The following is a 19,391-nucleotide window of genomic DNA, read 5'->3' on the forward strand; positions in this document are numbered from 1 at the left end:
GCTGAAAATGTGTTGCTGGTTAAAGCGCAGCAGGTCAGGCAGCATCCCAGGAACAAGAAATTCGACGTTTCGGGCATAAGCCCTTCATCAGGAATTCCTGATGAAGGGCTTATGCCCGAAACGTCGAATTTCCTGTTCCTTGGATGCTGCCTGACCTGCTGCGCTTTAACCAGCAACACATTTTCAGATTTTATTGGACTAGTATTATAGAAGATGAAGTAAAAGATAGGTTAGAGGAAGGAGTTGTACATAGTTGTTAGTTAATTATTCTCTGTTATACTTTAAGAAATTAAAGTTGTTAATTTGTACTTTAAATAGTTCTTGGCCTCTCGAATGGTCACAGGTTACTGCACAGGATAAATCTTTTCTGTGTTGCTGGTTTAAGTTAAGCAGGAGGAGGTTTACACTGTGACGTAACACAGGACAGGAGGAAAGGGGGTGCGGAGGGTTACGTGTGGATCGCAGTGTGAACGGGTGAAACAATGTATGATGGCCTGTGCTCTAGTAAACCCACCGTTACTTTCGGCTGGTCACTGAACGATCGCTTGTTGCACTGCTGCTGTGCGGCCACCAGCTGCTGGATCATCTCTTCCTGTTCCACCGTGAGCCTGGCAATGTCGACTGCCACTGGAGAGTCCTCTGCTGTCACCACCAACGCCTGAGCAATGTCATCCTCACGCTTCTTCTGCTTCTTGTTGCGAATCTGCTCTTCTGACAGAACACCTAGAGACAATAACAAACAAGACCATCGTTCCAGGATTATGGGTCGAAACAATCTCCCCATTCAGGTTGGCTACATCTAAACTGAATCATTGCTCAGTTTCCTCTAGAGTACTTTTTTTTGTTAAAACAAAAAGAAAAATAATGTTTTCACTACAAGTAGAAAACGAAATGCAGGTTGATAGCAAACTAGAAATTTCTCCTTACACTTTTTCTAAACAAAATTCTTCCACCTATTTGAGCGCTTATCAACTTAAAATTTGTCAAGATCATCTTCTTTTCCCCCTGAAGAATTCAACCCAACCACAGGTTTTCAAAATTTCCAATAATTCTTTCATAATTTAAAAAAAATCTTCTCGATCTCATACTGACTCATCCCACTTTTTCAGAAAGGTCTTCAAGCACACCATCTTGCATCATTCCCTTCTCTTCAAAACAACTATAGTCTGGTTTCACTTCACACTCATCACAAAGCCTATCCTGGACAAAAGTGAGGACTGCAGATGCTGAAAACCAGGAGTTTAAAGTGGTGCTGGAATAGCACAGCAAGTCAGGCAGCATCCAAGGATCAGGAAAATCGACGTTTCGGGCAAAAGCCCTTCATCAGGAAAGGGCTTTGGCCTGAAATGTCAAATTTTCCTGCTCCTCGGATGCTGCCTGACCTGCTGTGCTTTTCCAGTACCACTCTAATCTCAACACAAAGCCTATCCTGGTCAAACTCATCAACAAGATTCTGTGCTTGGGGTCAAACTATTTACTCTTTGCTTCCTCAGTGGTTCCATGCTTTTTCAAAACACTCACTCAATCCATTCTCTTCTACCGCTCCTCCTCTGATCCATCTCCATACAATTGCCCCATGACGATTCCAATCTTACCTTTTTCTTGAAAAGAAATGTTCATTCAAGGGATGTGGGATTTGCTTGCTGAGCTAACATTTATTGTCCATCCCCAATTGCCTACGAGAAGGTGAATTGCCTTTTTGGCAACAATGCTTTTGTTAGCCAAACATTAATCTATGCCAGTACATTACAAAAATTACAAGAACATATTATATGAGGTAATCAACCTCCCTGGGGTTGATTACTTCAAAAGCGTTCTGAAAATAAAAATACACTGCATCTATTCCCCACTATCAATTTTGTTTATAACTTACACCAAATTTGCCAAACACGATTTTCCCATTCACAAATCCATGCTGACTCTTTCCATTATTATCCATGTGCCCATTTATCACTTCCTATAGATTCTTGCATTTAGCGAGTTTTGAGAAGATTTGTTGAAGTTCTGGATGTAGGTTTGCTCGCTGAGCTGGAAGGTTCAATTTCAAAGGTTTCATCACCATATTAGGCAAGATCTGCAGTGAGGCTTCATCCGGAGGGTGACAAAACGTCTGAAAATAAACCTTCCAGCTCAGCGAGCAAACCTACAACCAGATTCTTGCATTTTCCATCTGACTGATGCAAGGCTGGTGGGTCTGTACTTCCCTGCTTTTTCCCTTGCTACTTTCTTAAATATTAGGGTGATGATTGCAAGCTTCCAATTTTCAGGAATCATTCCAGAATCTATGGCATTTGGATAATCACCAATATGAAAAACTTTCTCTACAGCCATCTTCTTCAACACAAACTATCAGGTTCCAGGGACTTATCAAGTTTCAGCCCCATTTCTCCAGTACAATCTTCTTACTAAAACAAATTTCCTTCAACTCCTCATTCTTCTTAGAGTCTTGGATATCTAATTCTGGAAGATTTCTTGTATCTTCCTCAGTGAAAACTGGCAAATTAATTACTTATTTTCTCTGCCATTTCTCTAATCCCAATTATAAGTTCTCCTTACCCTGATTTTATTGGACACACATTTGTCTTCACCGAATATTTCCTTTTTAATGTACGTTTTCTGTACAATTTCTTTAACATTGTTCACGGCAGGCACCCAAGCCCTACACTGTACAAAGCTAATCCTTCCTCAACTTTTCAGCTTGAAGCAAGTCTCAGGCATGGATAGTCCTTGTCTTCACCCTTTCCACAACTCCAATCCTAGACTGGCTTTCCAAAAACCTCCACAACTATCCCCAGTACATTGAGTATCAAAATGTCCTGACTCTTGGGTAGCCTTGCATTGGGTATCCAGAACTGGCAATGTTATGTCGCTCAGAGGAGCCAAGCAAAAATTACTCACTCAATCAAACCCATTAGCCAATACTATACCACAACGCCACCAGTTTTAAAGGGATGCAAATGGCTTAGAACTTGCTTACAATGTTCTCTCATTCCCGCCTCTCGACATTTTCGCAGCCGGCACTCCTGGCATTTCCTGCGCATGTACATGTCCATTTCACACTTGCCACTGTTCTTGCAGGTGTACTGTGCATTCTTGATCACACTGCGGCGGAAGAAGCCCTTACAGCCCTCACAACTCAGCACGTTGTAATGAAAGCCTGATGCCTTATCCCCACAGACGCTGCAAACTTCATTCCCCAACATCTTCGGGGCTGGCCCCTTCTTCCGTTTTACCATTGGCTCATCCCCTGAAAAACAATGAGGCATAACTCCCTATAATTAGAGGGCTCCTAGCAAACCAAATTTTTAAAATAGGATTATTGGCCAAAACAATGCATATTTATATAGCAGCTTTAATGGAATGAAATGCCCCAAGGTGCACAAACAAAATATGATAGAGTCACATATGAAGATACTAAATCAGATGACCAAGAGATTCATCAAGGACACTGGTGTGGAGGAGTGCATTAAACTAGGAAAGTGGGGAAAGAGGTGGAGAGGTGTAGCAAAATCTAGGTGAGACTGAGACTTGCTTCAAGCTACAAAGTTGAGGAATTCTTAGTTTGAAAGCTTGGGACTGAGGCAACTGAAGCCAAAAGGAGATTGATTAAACTTGGGAAGGAGCGATTGGCCAGAATTAAAAAAAGTCAGAGGTGGAGCTGACAAATTTTACAGAAGTAGAATGGGATGAAGGCATGGAACAATTTTAAAAGCATGGATGTAAATTTTTAAATCATGAACGTGCTTCACCAGGAGGCAAAGTTTTGGCTGACCTCAGGTTAAGAAAGGAACACCAGCCAGAGGGGCATTGGAATAGTCAAGGCTAGAGGAAATTGAAAGAAAGGACAAGGGTTTTAGTGTAGTTTAGATGAAACAGGGGAAAATCTACTGCAGTCATGAAGGTGGAAATGGTCTTTGTGATGAAACATACACGAGACTATAAGATCATCTTAAATCAAATGAAGCATCAAAGTCGACAGGTGGTGTTGAACATGTTTAAAAGATCAGATTTAATCTGTCTGCTTGTGCATGGTCTTTGGGTTGTTCACTTTATTAAAGCTGTCAAGGCCATAGAGAAAGAATATCAATTTATTGAAGTGATGCCAGGAATTACAAGAATCAATTAATTATTTGCTTCAATAGCCGTGAAGGATTATCAAGAAATCCAGGATGAATTTTTTTACTTTACCTGGAGAATGAGGAACTTGCTACTATGTGAGAAGTGGAGGCTAACGCATTAACATATCTAAGGGAAGCTAAATAAGCATTGGAGAGCAATGAATAAAATATGGATAGGTTCATGAGGTTAGATAGCACAAATGTTAATGCTTTGTTGATTATATAATTTAAATGCACTGGCGATGGGAATTGTTTGATTAGCATCTGGAATCACAGAAAAGAGAGACGGGCTTTGGCACAGTGGAAGTGTGCCTACATCTGGGCCAGACAGTCAGGGTTCAAGTCACACCTCAGGATGTTGCCCACAGAAGGACATCATAACACATGAACAAGATTATTATTTTAAAAGAAAGTCATCTCTATGGAACATCAGTGATGTCCTTGCCTCTGGACCAGGAGGTCAGAGTTAAATCCCATCTGTTAAGGAAGGCGAAAGAGTCATAGAATCTCTACAGTGTAAAAACAGGCTATTTGACCCATAGAGCCCATACTGATACTCCCAACCTTCTCTAGCCTATCCCTGTAACCCTACATTTCCCATGGCTAATCCACCTAGCCTGCACATCCTGGACACGATGGGCAATTTAGCATGGCCCATCCCCACCTAACCTGCACATCTTTGGACTGTGGGAGGAAACCCAGACAGACATGGGAGAACGTGCAAACTCCACACAGACCGACAGTCACCAGACGGTGGAATCAAATCCAGGTATGTTAGGCAACAGTACTAACAACTGAGCTGCCCCAAATAGGTTGATTCAGTATAACTTATAAAGAGCGAGAGCTCTTGCAGCACAATGGTACTGTGCCCTACTTCTGGGGCAGGAGGTCCAGGATCAAATCCCACCAGTCCTGGACATATATGAAAAAAGGCAGTAGGTGGTACACTGGGCATTAGTTAGAAAGTAGACATCTGTAAATCTACAACCAGTGAATAAATCTACTATCAAGGAAAAGTCCCAACAACATCTCTTTTTCCTTGGGCAGCTGAGAAAATTTGGCATAACAGCGAAAACTCTTGCCAACTTTTATAGGTGTGCCATTGACAGCATTCTGTCTGGATGTATCACTACCTGGTGTGGCAACTGTACCATTCAAGGTCGAAGACAGTTCTAGAGAGTGGTGAACTCAGCCCGGACAATCACAAAGGCCAACCTGCTATCTGTAGAATCCATAGGCCCGCTGTCAAGGAAAGGCTGCCAGCATTCTCAAAGATCCATCCCACCCTGGCAATGTTTTTCTACAACCTCTACCATCGGGGAGAAGGGACAGAAGCCTGAACACACACACCAGCTGGTTTCTAAATAGTTTCTACCCTACTATTGTTAGAATACTGAATGGACTTTCAAACTCTTAGCATTCCCCTGTACCTGTGTTTTTGTCTTTAACTGCTGTTTACCTATTATTTGCTTATCTACACTACCTAACGATGTGATCTGCCTGCATCGCTAGCAATACAAAGCTTTTCACTGTGCCTCGGTACACGCAACAATATGTTCAATTCAATTTGAACTGTCTTGTTCGTACTTTCTAGCTTGGATTCAATTATTATGAAGCAGGCTCACATATAGATCTATTAGCCCACTGGGCCTTGTTCGGTGTTGTTCTCTGTATAATTCAATGTGAAACATGAGGGATGATCATAATAAATAAAAAGCCAAATTGTGCTGAAAAAAAGGACATTATTGAAGCTTCCATTTTGCATTCATCAGGAATATTAAATTTTAAATTATTACAACAATGTACTCCATAGAAGAAGAGTACAAATGGTTGAGAATATATGAATTTTGGCATTTTTGGGTTTATTCCAGTGAATCCTGGCAACATGTCCCTCTTTTCTCAGCAATGCTCAAATAGAAAGTTTTTGAACACTGAGGTATCTATTTAACCTCTGTGCATCAAGCTCCTTATACTCCTGTTCTCAATTAAACATCTTATATACCAGTTCTGTTTAATTCAAGTGAATTCTGATCCAACAGTTCAGTCAAAGTAGAGTTGATGTATTTTTCCAGACGATCATTTGAAAGAACAGTTCCTTTCTCTTTAAATAAGTCTTACCACATATACTGAGGGAGAATTCTGGCTCGGTGGAGAATGTACCATTGTGGAGCGTGGTGACGGAGTCACCACCTTCCTCCACCTCCTCTTCCTTCACATGATGCTGTGGGCTGTCAGCACTATCCTCTGCGACAGGCTCTGTGATACTTTGGTCATCTTCTGAAAACATATGCAGAGAATAAAAAATAAATTCAAAACTGCCTAAAGTTAGTGAAACTGAATTATGTATTTGAAAGATTATGCCTTGTTTGAAAACAAAATCTTAGGAGCAAGGAAGAATAGTTATGGCACAAAATGGAGGCCATTCAGCCCACAGAATCTGTGCTGGCACTACACAAGAGTAACATACCTAGTACCATTACCCAAACGTCGACACGTAACTTTATATAGATACATGGCCAATTCCTTCCTGAATATCTTCATTGAATCTGCTTCCACCAGACCCTTAGGGAATGCATTCCAGATTCTAACACCCCTTCTACATGAAAATGTTTCTCCTCATGTCTCTTTTCCCAGTTACTTTAAATCTGTACCCTCTTGCTGCTGAACCTTCCACTAGTGGAATTGTTCTCATTTTGAACAGAGAAGGTTGAAGAGAGATTTATCAGGAGCTGTTAAAAATCATGAATTGGCATGATTTGACATACTGGCTAAGAAGAAACTGTTTCATGTGGATTTGAAGTTCATTGGTAAGAATCAGAGGGGAGATGAGAACTTTTTTTAAACATAGCAAGTTATGATGTTCTGGAATGCCATGCTTGAAAAGGCAATGGAAAATGTGCCTACAGTAACTTTCAAAAGGGAATTTCATAACCTAAACCCCAGTGAACATATAAGCTCAATGTATCAGATCCAACTTTTCAGGACTCAAAAATCATGTTTCGGAATATACTTGCTGAATTAAGTCCAACTCCTTTTCCAACCATGTCATGCTATTTTCATTTAGATGTTACTCTCAATTTTTCACCCCACTAAACTTCCTTTACTTTATAAATGATGACAAGGAATCAAATGGCAATAGAGGCTGCACTGCACAGTTGTGTGGGAGTTTAAGACATGCTACAACAGTATAGAATCTACGTGGAGATCAGTAAAAAGGGTGCTCATGCACACTCGCGGTTCTCTTTTACACTGTGTATAATTTGAAAGCTTTTGAACAAGACGGCAGCAGGACTGTATGAGGGCTCTTGAGCCCAGGGCTTGTCTGCTCCAGTTTCCTTTCTTTCTTTTAACTTTTGCTTTTTCCTCTTTTTCTTTAAAGCCTTTTGCAGCAGGTTACTCGGCACAGCAGCGAGAACCAACAATGTGCGGAATGACAGCAACTTCCCAGCGGTCTGAGGCAGCGGCGGACACAGCTCCTCCCGGTGATTGGAGGCAGAAGCAAGGAATCCTCTTCTGGCGTTTGGGGCCGGCATCGGTGGCAAAGCTCCTCCAGCAATCAGAGGTGGCAGCAGCATCAATTGCAACAAGCACACCCAGCAATCAATGAGAGATTCACAGGCTTATCCAGCCTTCAGGTCATGGCTAGGTCCAGGTGCATGCATCAGTGGTCCCAAAAACCTTTACTGAGGTAAGATTCAGGTTTTGAGATCTGGACATTTACCCTACCTTTTGCTTTTCTTTTATTTCTGTTGTTTTTCTGTTGAGATTTTGGTTTTGTTACCAAGATGATGCTGAGGAGTGGTGACTTTGTACACTTTTTGCTGTACTCCCATACTGGGATTCAGACTGGTTTCACAGGTCAGTGCAACAACGAGGGCTGAGGGCATGTACTGCGCTATGATGTTCTATGTTCTATATTTGAGCAGACGTGCTTGGGCGGCACGGTGGCACAGTGGTTAGCACTGCTGCCTCACAGCGCCTGAGACCCGGGTTCAATTCCCGACTCAGGCGACTGACTGTGTGGAGTTTGCACGTTCTCCCCGTGTCTGCGTGGGTTTCCTCCGGGTGCTCCGGTTTCCACCCACAGTCACAAAGATGTGCGGGTCAGGTGAACTGGCCATGCTAAATTGCCCATAGTGTTAGGTAAGGGGTGAATGTGAGGTTATGGGTGGGTTGCGCTTCGGCGGGACGGTGTGGACTTGTTGGGCCGAAGGGCCTGTTTCCACACTGTAAGTAATCTAATGTAACAATTAAACCTAATTCTAAATCAAACCCCTCCTTCATTTAATTGGAGAATGTTTTTGAAGCTTCAAAAATCAACTTATGTGCTAAAAGCTACCAAATACATGGTTTAAAATGAAAAATCTGCAATTCTGTGGGTAAAGAGCAGGGAGATTGGATTGGATAGCTCTTTCAAAGAGCCAGCACAGACATGATGGGCAGAATGATCTCCTTCCATGCTGGATAATTTTATAAATGGGCCTACCGTGGCCAACATCCAAGCCATTTACAGCTGGGAAGGACATCTTCCATCACGTGTGCCACTGCATTCTGAAAATACAATCCCAGTGGGAAGCTGAGAGAGAAAAAAAAAAATGATAGGTTGTTAATAGGGCAGTTTGATCTTTAATCTTATTCCTTCACTCCTTTACCTGGAAATGCTGGACTTCAGCTTCTACTCACACCTATGATACAACTGCCCAGTGCCATTTTTCAGAGCTTCATTTAGACAGTGAGAGACAACAGACTACTCAACATTAAGTTGGGAATTCTGTTAGCAGAGATAGGCATAGAGCTTGTATATGTCTGTAAAGGGAGAGATGTCACTGAAGCTTTTTGTCTTGCACTCATCAGGCCAATTGCAAGAGTGCCAAACTTCAATCAATCAATCAACCACACAATTTATATACAGGGGGAAAGGACTGGTCAGCTGCCCTGGCATGACCATGGAGAATGCTGAAGGGAAAACAAAAGCTACTCAAAAAATGCACAACATTTGAGCATATTCTTTTTGTTTGAGGAGAATGAGTCCACATGTATTTATATCTTCCCTAATAGACAATTGAACAGCATGAGCTGAACAATCCTGAGTGCACTTATAGCTACACCAACAACAAATCTAAGTTACTCAGTTGAGCCAGTGATATGGCTCACCATTGACAGACAGCGATCCGTTATGTGCAAAGAAAAGAAATATTACTCAGGATGATGACATGCAGGTTAGGTGGATCAGCCATTTTAAATTGCACCACAGTGTTCAGGGATATGAAAGCTAGGTAGATTAGCCAGGGGAAAAGTGGGGTTGCAGAGATGCTTTTCAGAAGGTTGGTGCAGACTCGATAAGCTGAATGGCCTCTTTCTGCAATGTAGAGATTCTATGACATTGGGGGAGTTTTGTCACCGTTTTCTCCAAAAGCAATGCCTCAGTGAGTCAGAGCCAACTTGCCAAGTAATCAGCATTTTTGTTTTAAATCCCCTGTCTCAAATTGTTGAGAATATTTCAAAGTTGCATTTGTCCTGATCAGTGACAGCAAGACAAAAACTCCAACATACTTCCAGATTCAGCAAGCAGTCCAGGCTTTTGGACAATTGTCAGATCAGCTGTTTGACAGGAAATCAACAGAGGCAAACTAAGTTAATTTTGCCTCTTCCCCTTTCCTTTCCTCTCTAGCTCAGGAAAGAATGCATGACTAAGGCAGAGTGTCAACTCCCAGCATACAAGTTGAAATGGAAATTCCAGTCATAGAAGTTCTCTCTTTCAATTTAGAAACCAAAACTTCAGAATAGCAGCGTCATGTCTTTGAAAGTAGGGTTGAACCCACAACCATCTTACGTTGAGATGGGGGCGCTCCAACCAAGGCTACAGCTGACACCATGAAATGTGGCTATGATGTGGTGACCTACTCAGAACCAGTAAACATGGGGGCATACCTGCATCAGCACACGTTGCCTCCACTGGGCTGCCAGTACACAGCTTCACAACATTGCTCCTGTTCCACACAGTCCAGTCAGGCAAAACTGCGTGAGATTTCGCCACCCTTGTTCTTCCTTTGCCTCTAGTGCTCAAGAGATGTTGTCCTGGGTTTGGGTCACGTTGGACAGCTGGTGCTCACTGTCCACCTTCGACAACACGAGGTCAGTGGGTGGAACAACTTGCCTGAAACAAACCTGTGAATCACATCCTACATGTCAGAACAATAAGTGGAGGATTGGCTTTAAGTGAAATCTTATTAAAAAAGATCGCAGAAACATAGAATGCAACCTTACAAAACTTGAAGAATTACATTGATAACCACATATTCTCAACATCCAAAAATGAACTTTGTAGGGTTACAGGGAGAGACAGAGCGTAGGACTAATTAGATACCATTTTTAAACAGCTGACACGACAAGAGAGTGTTTAGTTAATTTGACCCTGGAGAAGTTTGAGAAAAGATTTGCTGGGAATGGAGGGTTTGAATTATAAGGAGAGGCTAGGGGTAAGCTGGGGCATTTTTCATGAAAGTGAAGGTGATTGAGAAGTGACTTTATAGAGGTTTAGAAAATAATGAAGGATACAGAAAAGTGAATGGCCAATGTCTTTTCCCTTGGATGGGGATTTCAAAGCTAAGGGGCCCAATTTTAAAAGGTGAGAGAAGAAAGATTTGAAAAAAAGATATGAGGGGAAACTTTTTTTAAAAAACACAGAATGGTTCATGTGTAGAATGAACTTCTTCAGGAAGTGATGGATGCAGGTACACTTACAATGTTTAAAAGACATTTGGATAAGTACACAAATAGGAAATGCTTAGAGGGGTATGGGCCAAGTGCAGGCAGGGGGGACTAGTTTAGTTTGGAATTATGGTTGGCATGGACTGGATGAACCAAAAGGTCCATTTTTGTGCTGTATGACTGGGATAAGCACTATGACTAATTGAATCTAAATTACTTGAGATGATCAGAGATCATCAGAGGCGTTACACAAATGCATGTGCTTTCTTTTTGTACACACAAAGAAAGTATGATGAGATTCAAAACCCAGAGTTCCAGCTAAAAGTGCTTTGATTTTTTAAAAGTTGTTAGGCAGTGGGGAATTGAACCACACAAACCCAACATCCTCCAAGACCCTTTTCCTGGTTTGTGCTGACCTTACCTGGGATGTCAGCATGGTCCTGCTGAAAGGTCTGCTACTCTAGTCAGAAGGTAGAGTGTTTCAGATCATACAAGGTTTTGAAAACATTAACCCCCAGTTTTCATCAGTGCCACTGTGACACTGTCAGTGCAATGCCAGAGACACTTTCCTTCAGCTAACCCATGGTCCCACCTAAATGTGGCGTTGGCTGAAAGATGAACAAATAACTCTCTATAGATCTCATCTGTTGCTCGTGAGACCTTGCTACATGCAAGACAGATGTCATGGTGGCCTATAAAACAATAGTGGCCATAGTCTAAAAAGCAGTCATTCTTTGACAGTTGAGAACTTTGGCCACATGAAAAGTTATTTGATATAAAATGCTCAGTAACAAAGTTTGGGCCATCCCATGAGTCAGGAACAGAGAACAAAATGAATTATTTCCTGTTCCTGATCACTGTGAAGCGATACTGCCAGGAATTACATCTGGATGAATGTCCTATGAAAACAGGATCGAGCTGTGCGGTCTTGCAATCTCTCCTGTCTGCCACTCAGACTCAGCCGTTCCTTTGTCCTTACCCCACCCCTGTCTTCGGGTCAAATCCCAGTAACTTTTCCCAGGTCATTGACCTGGAACATTAACTCTATTCAGTGTCTCTCCATAGACATTGCCTGACCTGCACAGCATTTCCAGCATCCTCTCTTTAATTTCCACTCAGATGGGATGCCTTTCCCAGTTCAATAGCCCAACAACACACCTTATGTAGGCTCATGTAGAATTGCAGAAGCAAGAATTTAGGAGTCCTGCAGGTGAATGGGAGGTATTTGCTCGAGGCTGTATGTTCCGGAAGACAGGAGAGTAAATCAATTTTTTTTTTGCAAAATGCCAAGCGAAAAAAATCCTGCTGCAGTTTAAATGTTGTTGAGAAATATAGGAGCATTTCTAAAAGCTATGGGGAAAAAGATGAGAAATCAAAATGAACTTACTTTCTGACTATTCCAAACAATACAGTCTTCACAAATAATTCTTGATCAAGACTGACATTGCAAACTATTTGATTTGAAAAGGACAACACAGTCAACTTCAATCCTCACTTTACCCAAAACCAATACACATACTCTGCTTTTTGATGTCACTGAACACAATCAGAAGCAATTTCTCCCCCTCCCATTCTAGGGTTCCCGAGTCCAAATGTAGTGCACCCCCACCTCTACACTCTGATTCCAGATGACAGAGGAATCACTTCATCCTCTAGTGCAGTTATCATGTGGTACAAACTGCCTCACAGTGCAAGGAACACAGACTCTGCAAAAGAATAATACACTTCTTATTCCCGACACACACACACACAGAAACAATAACATCTTGTCCTCATTCAGCTTCAATGCAATAAAGTATACTACTGAATCACAGAATGGCTATAGCATAGGAGGGCATTTGAACCATTGTGTCTGTACTATCTCTCTGCAAGAACAACTCACTAAGTTCATTTCCCCTGCCCTCTCATTGGAGCCTGCAAACTTTTTCTCTTCATGTCATTATCCAATTTTCTCTGGAAGACCAATAGAGTCTGCTTCTCCCACACTCTCAGGAAGAGCATTCCATATCCTTATCATTTGCTGGCATAAAAATTATTTTTCAAAAGTATCCTTTGGTTCATTAGCAGACCACTTTAAATCTGCATCTTCTGGTTCTTTACCATCCTGCATTCAATCAACTTTCTTTGCCCTGGGCTTGTATACCCTTGAGTTTAGAAGACTGAGGGGATCTGATTGAGACATATAAGATTATGAAAGGATTGGACACTCTGGCAGTAGGGAACATGTTTCCACTGATGGGTGAGTGCCGCACCAGAGGACACAGCTTAAAAATACGTGGTAGACCATTTAGGACAGAGATGAGGAGAAACTTCTTCACCCAGAGAGTGGTGGCTGTGTGGAATGCTCTGCCCCAGAGGGCAGTGGAGGCCCAGTCTCTGGATTCATTTAAGAAAGAGTTGGATAGAGCTCTCAAGGATAGTGGAATCAAAGGTTATGGAGATAAGGCAGGAAGGGGATACTGATTAGGAATGATCAGCTATGATCACATTGAATGGCGGTGCAGGCTCAAAGGGCTGAATAGCCTACTCCTGCACCTATTGTCTATTGCCCAGTGGGTTGCTTCCCATTTCTCAGTGATTATCTTCTTTTACCAAGCAGCTTTTACAAACCTGTGATGCATGCTGTGTGGAATTTGAATCTTGTAGTCAGTATGGTGCATATATTTAAATGGCATTACCTGCCACCTGACCCCAGTGCCTATCCCATTTCGTTTAATTACACTGGAAATGTAGAAAATGGGAGCAGAAGGTAACTATTCGGCCCCTCAAGGCTACGATACATTTCAATGGCTATATCTTTGACTCCAAGTCTACCTTCCCATACTGTCTGCACATCCCTTCAATTTCCTCGAGTCCAAAATCCTCTGCCTTGAATGCACTAACCATTACATAGGGACAGAGAATTGTAGAGATTCACAACCCTCCCAAGAGAATTCTCAGCCCAGTCCTAAATGGAGCCTGAGACTTTGACCACTAGTTCAAGGCTCCCTGAGCCATACCTTCCCCACGTCTATCCTGACAATCCCTCTAAGAATTTTATATGTTACAATGCAATTACCTTTCATCCTTCTAAACGCCAGTGAATTACTCAATCTCTCCTTCTCGGGCAGTACGGTGGCTCAGTGGTTAGCACTGCTGCCTCACAATGCCAGGGACCCAGGTACGATTCCAGTTCTGAGTGACTGCCTTTTTGCATGTTCTCTGAATAACTGTTTGGGTTTCCTTCAGTGTTATGGTTTCTTTCCACAGTCCAAAGGTGTGTAGGTTATGTGGATTGGCCACACTAAACAGCCAGAGTTTGCAGGGATGTGGACGTGAGGTAGATTAACCATCTTATCTGTGGGGTTCCACAGATAAGATGAGGGACTGGGTCTGAGTGGGATGCTCTTCAGGTTGAGTGGCCCCTTTCCACAGAGTAATGAATCCACGAATCTATGACAAGCCCCTTGTTTGAGTGTGCCTGGTAGCTAGAATCCTGGTACCTAACCCTCATAAGTTTTAGGGATGAATATCAACATCATTCTTTGAACCACAGCAGCAAGATGATGATACAAACATATGCATTAGGAATGGGAGCACACAATTCGGTTGGTCACTTTCAGTCAGTTACTTTGACTCTCTTCACAACTGTGGGCAGCACGATGGCTCAGAGCACCAGGGACCTGGGTTCGATTCTAGCCTCGGGCGACTGTCTGTGTGGAGTTTGCACGTTCTCCCAGCATCTGTCTGGGTTTCCTCTGGGTGCTCCAGTTTCACCCCACAGTCCAAAGACATGCAAGTTAGGTGAACTGGCCATGCTAAATTGCCCATAGTGTCCAGGGATATGTTGGTTTGGGGCATTAGTCAGGTTTAAATATAAGATAGTAGGGGAATGGAGCTGGGTGGGTTCCACACTGTAGGGATTCTATGATTCTAGAGTCACAGGGTCATACAGATGTACAGTACAAATTATTGAGAAGCTATTAAAATTATTCAAAGACACAGCTTCTACTCTCTCTGGGAAGCATTTGCAAAGATCAATAAGCCTGAGGAATTCTTTCTCATCTTCCACCTTAAATGGGGGACCCTGTATTTTTAAAGTTATGTCTCCTAAATCTGGACTTCCACCCACCTCCTCCCAAGTCCCACAACCCCCCTTAGAAGAGGAAACATGTTTTCAGTATTTACCCTATCAAGTTCCCACATAATCGTACATGTTTCAATAATATCAGCAATCAATGCTTCCAACGTCAATGGATACAGCCCCAACCTGTACATCATTTGTTTCCTGGGATCCTGCAAACAGTCAACTGATCCTCTATAAAACTATGTCACCACTTGAAAACATTTGGGACAGGGAGATTTTGGACTGTGACCAGCAGCAGAACATGTCGATTTGACCTAAAAAGGAAATCAGATGGGCACTTGAGAGCAAGAAAATGGCAGGGTACAGGACTAGGGGGGAGAAATGGAACAGCTCCATGGAGAGCCATTTGTGCCATAAAGACTATGACTGGAAACAATGTTGAGTGCAAATTACAGCACACTCTGGCAACCAAAAACAAAAAAACTTTATTTCTGAAACTCGCATGCTTTCAAGAACTCCATTAAGCTGTTCTCAAATTGAACTGGCAAGAGAGAAAATGCTAAGCCTATCGCTGTAGGCCTGACTGAAAACTAGGTGGCAGTGCAGAGGAAAGGTCAGTCCCCAGCCTGAAACAGTTTAAGAATTAATATAATTTCTTGAAGTGAGCACCATCAATATTCAATTGTAAATGTTCAAAGCAATACTAATATCCCTTCCCTTCCTCAGGTCCCCAATCTTGCTCAAGAAGGGCTTATGCCTGAAACGAGATTCTCCTGCTCCTTGGATGCTGCCTGACCTGCTGCGCTTTTCCAGCAACACATTTTTCAGCTCTGATCTCCAGCATCTGCAGTCCTCACTTTCTCCTTGCTCAAAAATGTTTCAATTACAGAAAGCTCTCATCCCTGCCTCAGAGTGTTGGTCCTTCCCACCTAGACCAACATTGCGTGCATTTTATCGGACAATAGGAGGCATTAGACAAGAGCCCAATGCTGTTGTGCCTAACATTCCCAAAAGTACACTTCTTAGGAATCAGCTGAAGGTCCAGTGCAATACTGAGGGATTGCCACACAGATGTAGGCACCATTTTCTTGACCAGACATTAAATTACAAGCCATTCACTATCTCAGATGCATGTGCAAGTTCCCATGACAGTATTTGGAAGAAATGCAGGGGAGTTGTACTCTCTGTTGTGCTGTGGAGACATTTACAGCAAGAAACTTTGAGATTTGGTCTCTGCTCTGCTGGCCTGAATCAAGGCAGCAACAGAGCAGGACCACTGCACTCCTGAACAGCAGCAAGATGATGGATGCTCTATAGCATTACTTGACAAGATGTAAAAACATGGACCTACACAAACTTACACCAGGCACATTAAGTAATTGAACAGGTTCCATGTGAGATGTATTTGGATCATCATGGGCATCAAATGGAAGGACACAGTGAGGTAGTGATGTAATTATAATGTTGCTGGACTAGTAATCCAGAACCTTCTTCAGGACCGAAACATCGATGGCCCGAAACATCGATTCTCCTGCTCCATGGATGCTGCCTGACCTGCTGCGCTTTTCCAGCTCTGATCTCCAGCATTTGCAGTCCTCACTTTCTCCTAGTAATCCAGAACCCCAGGCTAATACTCTAGGGAGATGGGTTCAAATCTCACCATGGCAGACAGTAAAATGTGAGCTTAATTTATTAAAAATCTGGAATTAAAAACTGTCCATTGTTGTGAAAGCCCATCTGGTTCACTGATGAACTTTAGGGAAGGTAATCTGTCATCATCACCTGGTTTGGCCTTGACATGATTCCAGATCCACAGCAATGTGGCTGACTCTTAACTGTCCTATTGGCAATTGAGGATGTGCAGTTAATGTTGACCTTGCCAGCAAGGCCCAAGTTCTACAAATTAATTTTAAGAGATGCCCAACACAGTGGCATTTCAAAGAGTGGAAATCCCTGGAATTAGAGCACTCATCAAACCCCAGCTCCAAAACAGCAGACACACAGTACGTATGACTGATGTTAAAATCCCCAAGACTGTTACGTATTCACAACTTCAACTCAGATATGCTTGTGATGTCTGCCTAGATTAAAGTTCACAGGCTGCTTGAAGACAAGTCTCAGGAAATATGGTATAGCTACCGCAGACTGGGAATAAAATGTGCAAGAAAGAACAACCCAGGTAGCAGCCTCAGGTAGTGGCATCGCTTCCTTCCAACAGCAAAGAGTACAGATAGCTAAGGACAAATGGCTGGTGAGAAAGACTAGGCACAACAAACAAAACATAAATTAAACAATTCAACCTTATCCACGTTGTGGAAAGCCATGCAGGTTTGGGATTAGCCTCAAAGCCACATTCAAATTAACAAATACATTAGGAATAGCAACAGGACATTCAACCCTTCCAGCCTGCACAACCATTGATCAAGATCATCTGTTTGTGTTCCAAATTCTGTATTCCCACCTATCTCCAGTAATCTTAAGCAAGGGGACCCAACCCCTCCCTAAAAATATTCAAATGATTCCTCTTCCACTACCTTCTGAGGCAGAGTATTCCAAAGTCACACAATCCTTCAAGAAAAAAAATCCCTCATCTTGGTCCTAAAAGCATGATCCCCAATTTTAACACAGTTCTCCTAGCTCTCAAAAGGTAAACATCCTTCCCATGTTCACTTTATTACGACCGTTCAGGAATCTTAACTTCAAACAGCTCAATCCTCACTGTCCTGAACTCAAATGAACAGAAGGTCAGCCTGTCCAATCATTACTCATAAGACAACGTACCTAAGGACTCTATGCAGGCACAAAATGTTCATCTTTGATAATGTCAGCAAAATGATTATGGAAATAATTTATACTTAGTGTCATTTCCATTTTAATTTCAAAAAGGACTGCAAGTAACACACACAACAAATCTGAGCACACAGAGCTGTTATAGCACTAATTTAAAATGCCAAGCACACCCCACCTCCCCACTCCATAACAGTGGGACTCCACATTGATTACTTTTTAGAAGAGTGGATGAGTACATCTGCACATCTTTCCTTAAGTGAAAAACAAGATTACCAATTAATTGCTCCACATCCATCAGTGTTACCCCTAAGGTAGCAGAAGGAAAGAACCGATGACACTTGCTCTCCCATTCCATCTCTCCCCCTTTTATAGGGAAATGTTTTGGTTACAAATTCCTCCACAACAGCATCATTGAGTCTCAGCAAGTGACAAGCACCTCCCCACACCCCACCACAACCCCACAAAAGGTTCTAGCTGTCATAGAAAAAAAACTGATTTTTTTTTTCTCCAAAAACACAATTTTATTTTCCCAGGGTCTGTCCAAATTGATCCACAATGCACCATACCACACAGAGAAAACAGATCAGAATACTCTGTATCATTTCCTCTTGTAAGATGCTTAACACAGGTTAAGCAGACAGAATAGGATATTCCCCTTCAGGGCATCTACTTGCATCCAAGTCATGGGTTTGAATAAACCATGTAAGTTAAGCAACATCCAACCAATGAAACAGGACAGAAACACCAAGCTAGTTAGCAGTCAGAAGGTCAGTTTAACAACCAAACAGAGGGAGGCCACCCTGATGGCAGAGATTCAGTCAAAACATATCAGTTTTCAATCTGCACGTAATTTCAAAGCAAATGACATCTACCAACCTCTTAGAACAAATGTAGCAGACAAATCATTGTCATAAAATAGTGATTTAAAGCAATTTTACAGCCAGCCTGGTGATAAGGGTCATCTTAGCCTAGCCAGAGATTTGAGGGAAGGTTGTGGATGGAGATCTCAAAGACCTCCCCCCGACCCCGGTAAAGGTGTCGTATAGACAGAGAGGGTCCACTCTGGGCCTGGATATAGGCAGGAGGCCTTTCCAACCCCCCGTCCAAGTCAACCCCCTTTCTAACTCACCCAGAATAATAATGCAGCATTTAAACAGGAATAACAAACACCAGATCTAAACCCCTCTCCCCTCCATCAGAACCGTCACACGCCACAGCCCATAAAGATCACAATCTCCACGTCCTTACCGGCTTAACTGGGGTTTTAAGTGAAGTTATTATTTTTCCGTCCAGCCCCTGAGAACTTTCCCCTTTCTCCTGTAGTTTCTCTCTCTCTCCCCTCCCCCTCCTTTGACAACTTCAGGGAAACCTGGGCGCAACCTAACTTAACGGTCAGTGCACATCCCGCCCGTCCGCAACGCTCATTGGACATGCGCCGCACAGTTACCTTATTTCATTGGTTTATCTTCACGTCCATCACAGCGGCCGTCAAGTTTGTCAGACGTGAGGCGTCGACGCAATATCCGGCGGAAGCTGCTTTCGAGTAATATCATTCCCTTCCGACGGGGTTTTCTTCACCAAATTTGAAAATGGTGGCGCCGCTTGACTAGTCAAAAAGGTTGGTTCGATATCTGAGCTTTTTTTACTTATATTAAGATTGAATCCCGTTGTGTGATCTTTGCCCCGCTGCATGTTGCGCCATTGGG

The 19,391-nt window shown here is 42.6% G+C and overlaps 1 protein-coding gene across 1 annotated transcript in view; it reads right to left on the bottom strand.

Moving 5' to 3' along the window:
- LOC132831241 (oxysterols receptor LXR-beta-like) overlaps nt 1-19,029 on the bottom strand; it is a 44,422-nt gene extending 25,393 nt beyond the window's left edge. The window contains exons 1-6 of the mRNA XM_060849253.1: nt 18,934-19,029; nt 10,050-10,286; nt 8,605-8,694; nt 6,237-6,395; nt 2,978-3,247; nt 515-723 (exon numbers count right to left, since the gene is read on the bottom strand). Of these exons, the coding sequence (XP_060705236.1) occupies nt 515-723; nt 2,978-3,247; nt 6,237-6,395; nt 8,605-8,644 (678 nt within the window). The 5' untranslated portion in view covers nt 8,645-8,694; nt 10,050-10,286; nt 18,934-19,029. The remainder of the gene's footprint in view (nt 1-514; nt 724-2,977; nt 3,248-6,236; nt 6,396-8,604; nt 8,695-10,049; nt 10,287-18,933) is intronic.
- Between the last annotated feature and the right edge of the window lie 362 nt (nt 19,030-19,391).

Source organism: Hemiscyllium ocellatum, chromosome 33 (assembly GCF_020745735.1).
Source record: "Hemiscyllium ocellatum isolate sHemOce1 chromosome 33, sHemOce1.pat.X.cur, whole genome shotgun sequence".
Taxonomy (NCBI): domain Eukaryota; kingdom Metazoa; phylum Chordata; class Chondrichthyes; order Orectolobiformes; family Hemiscylliidae; genus Hemiscyllium; species Hemiscyllium ocellatum.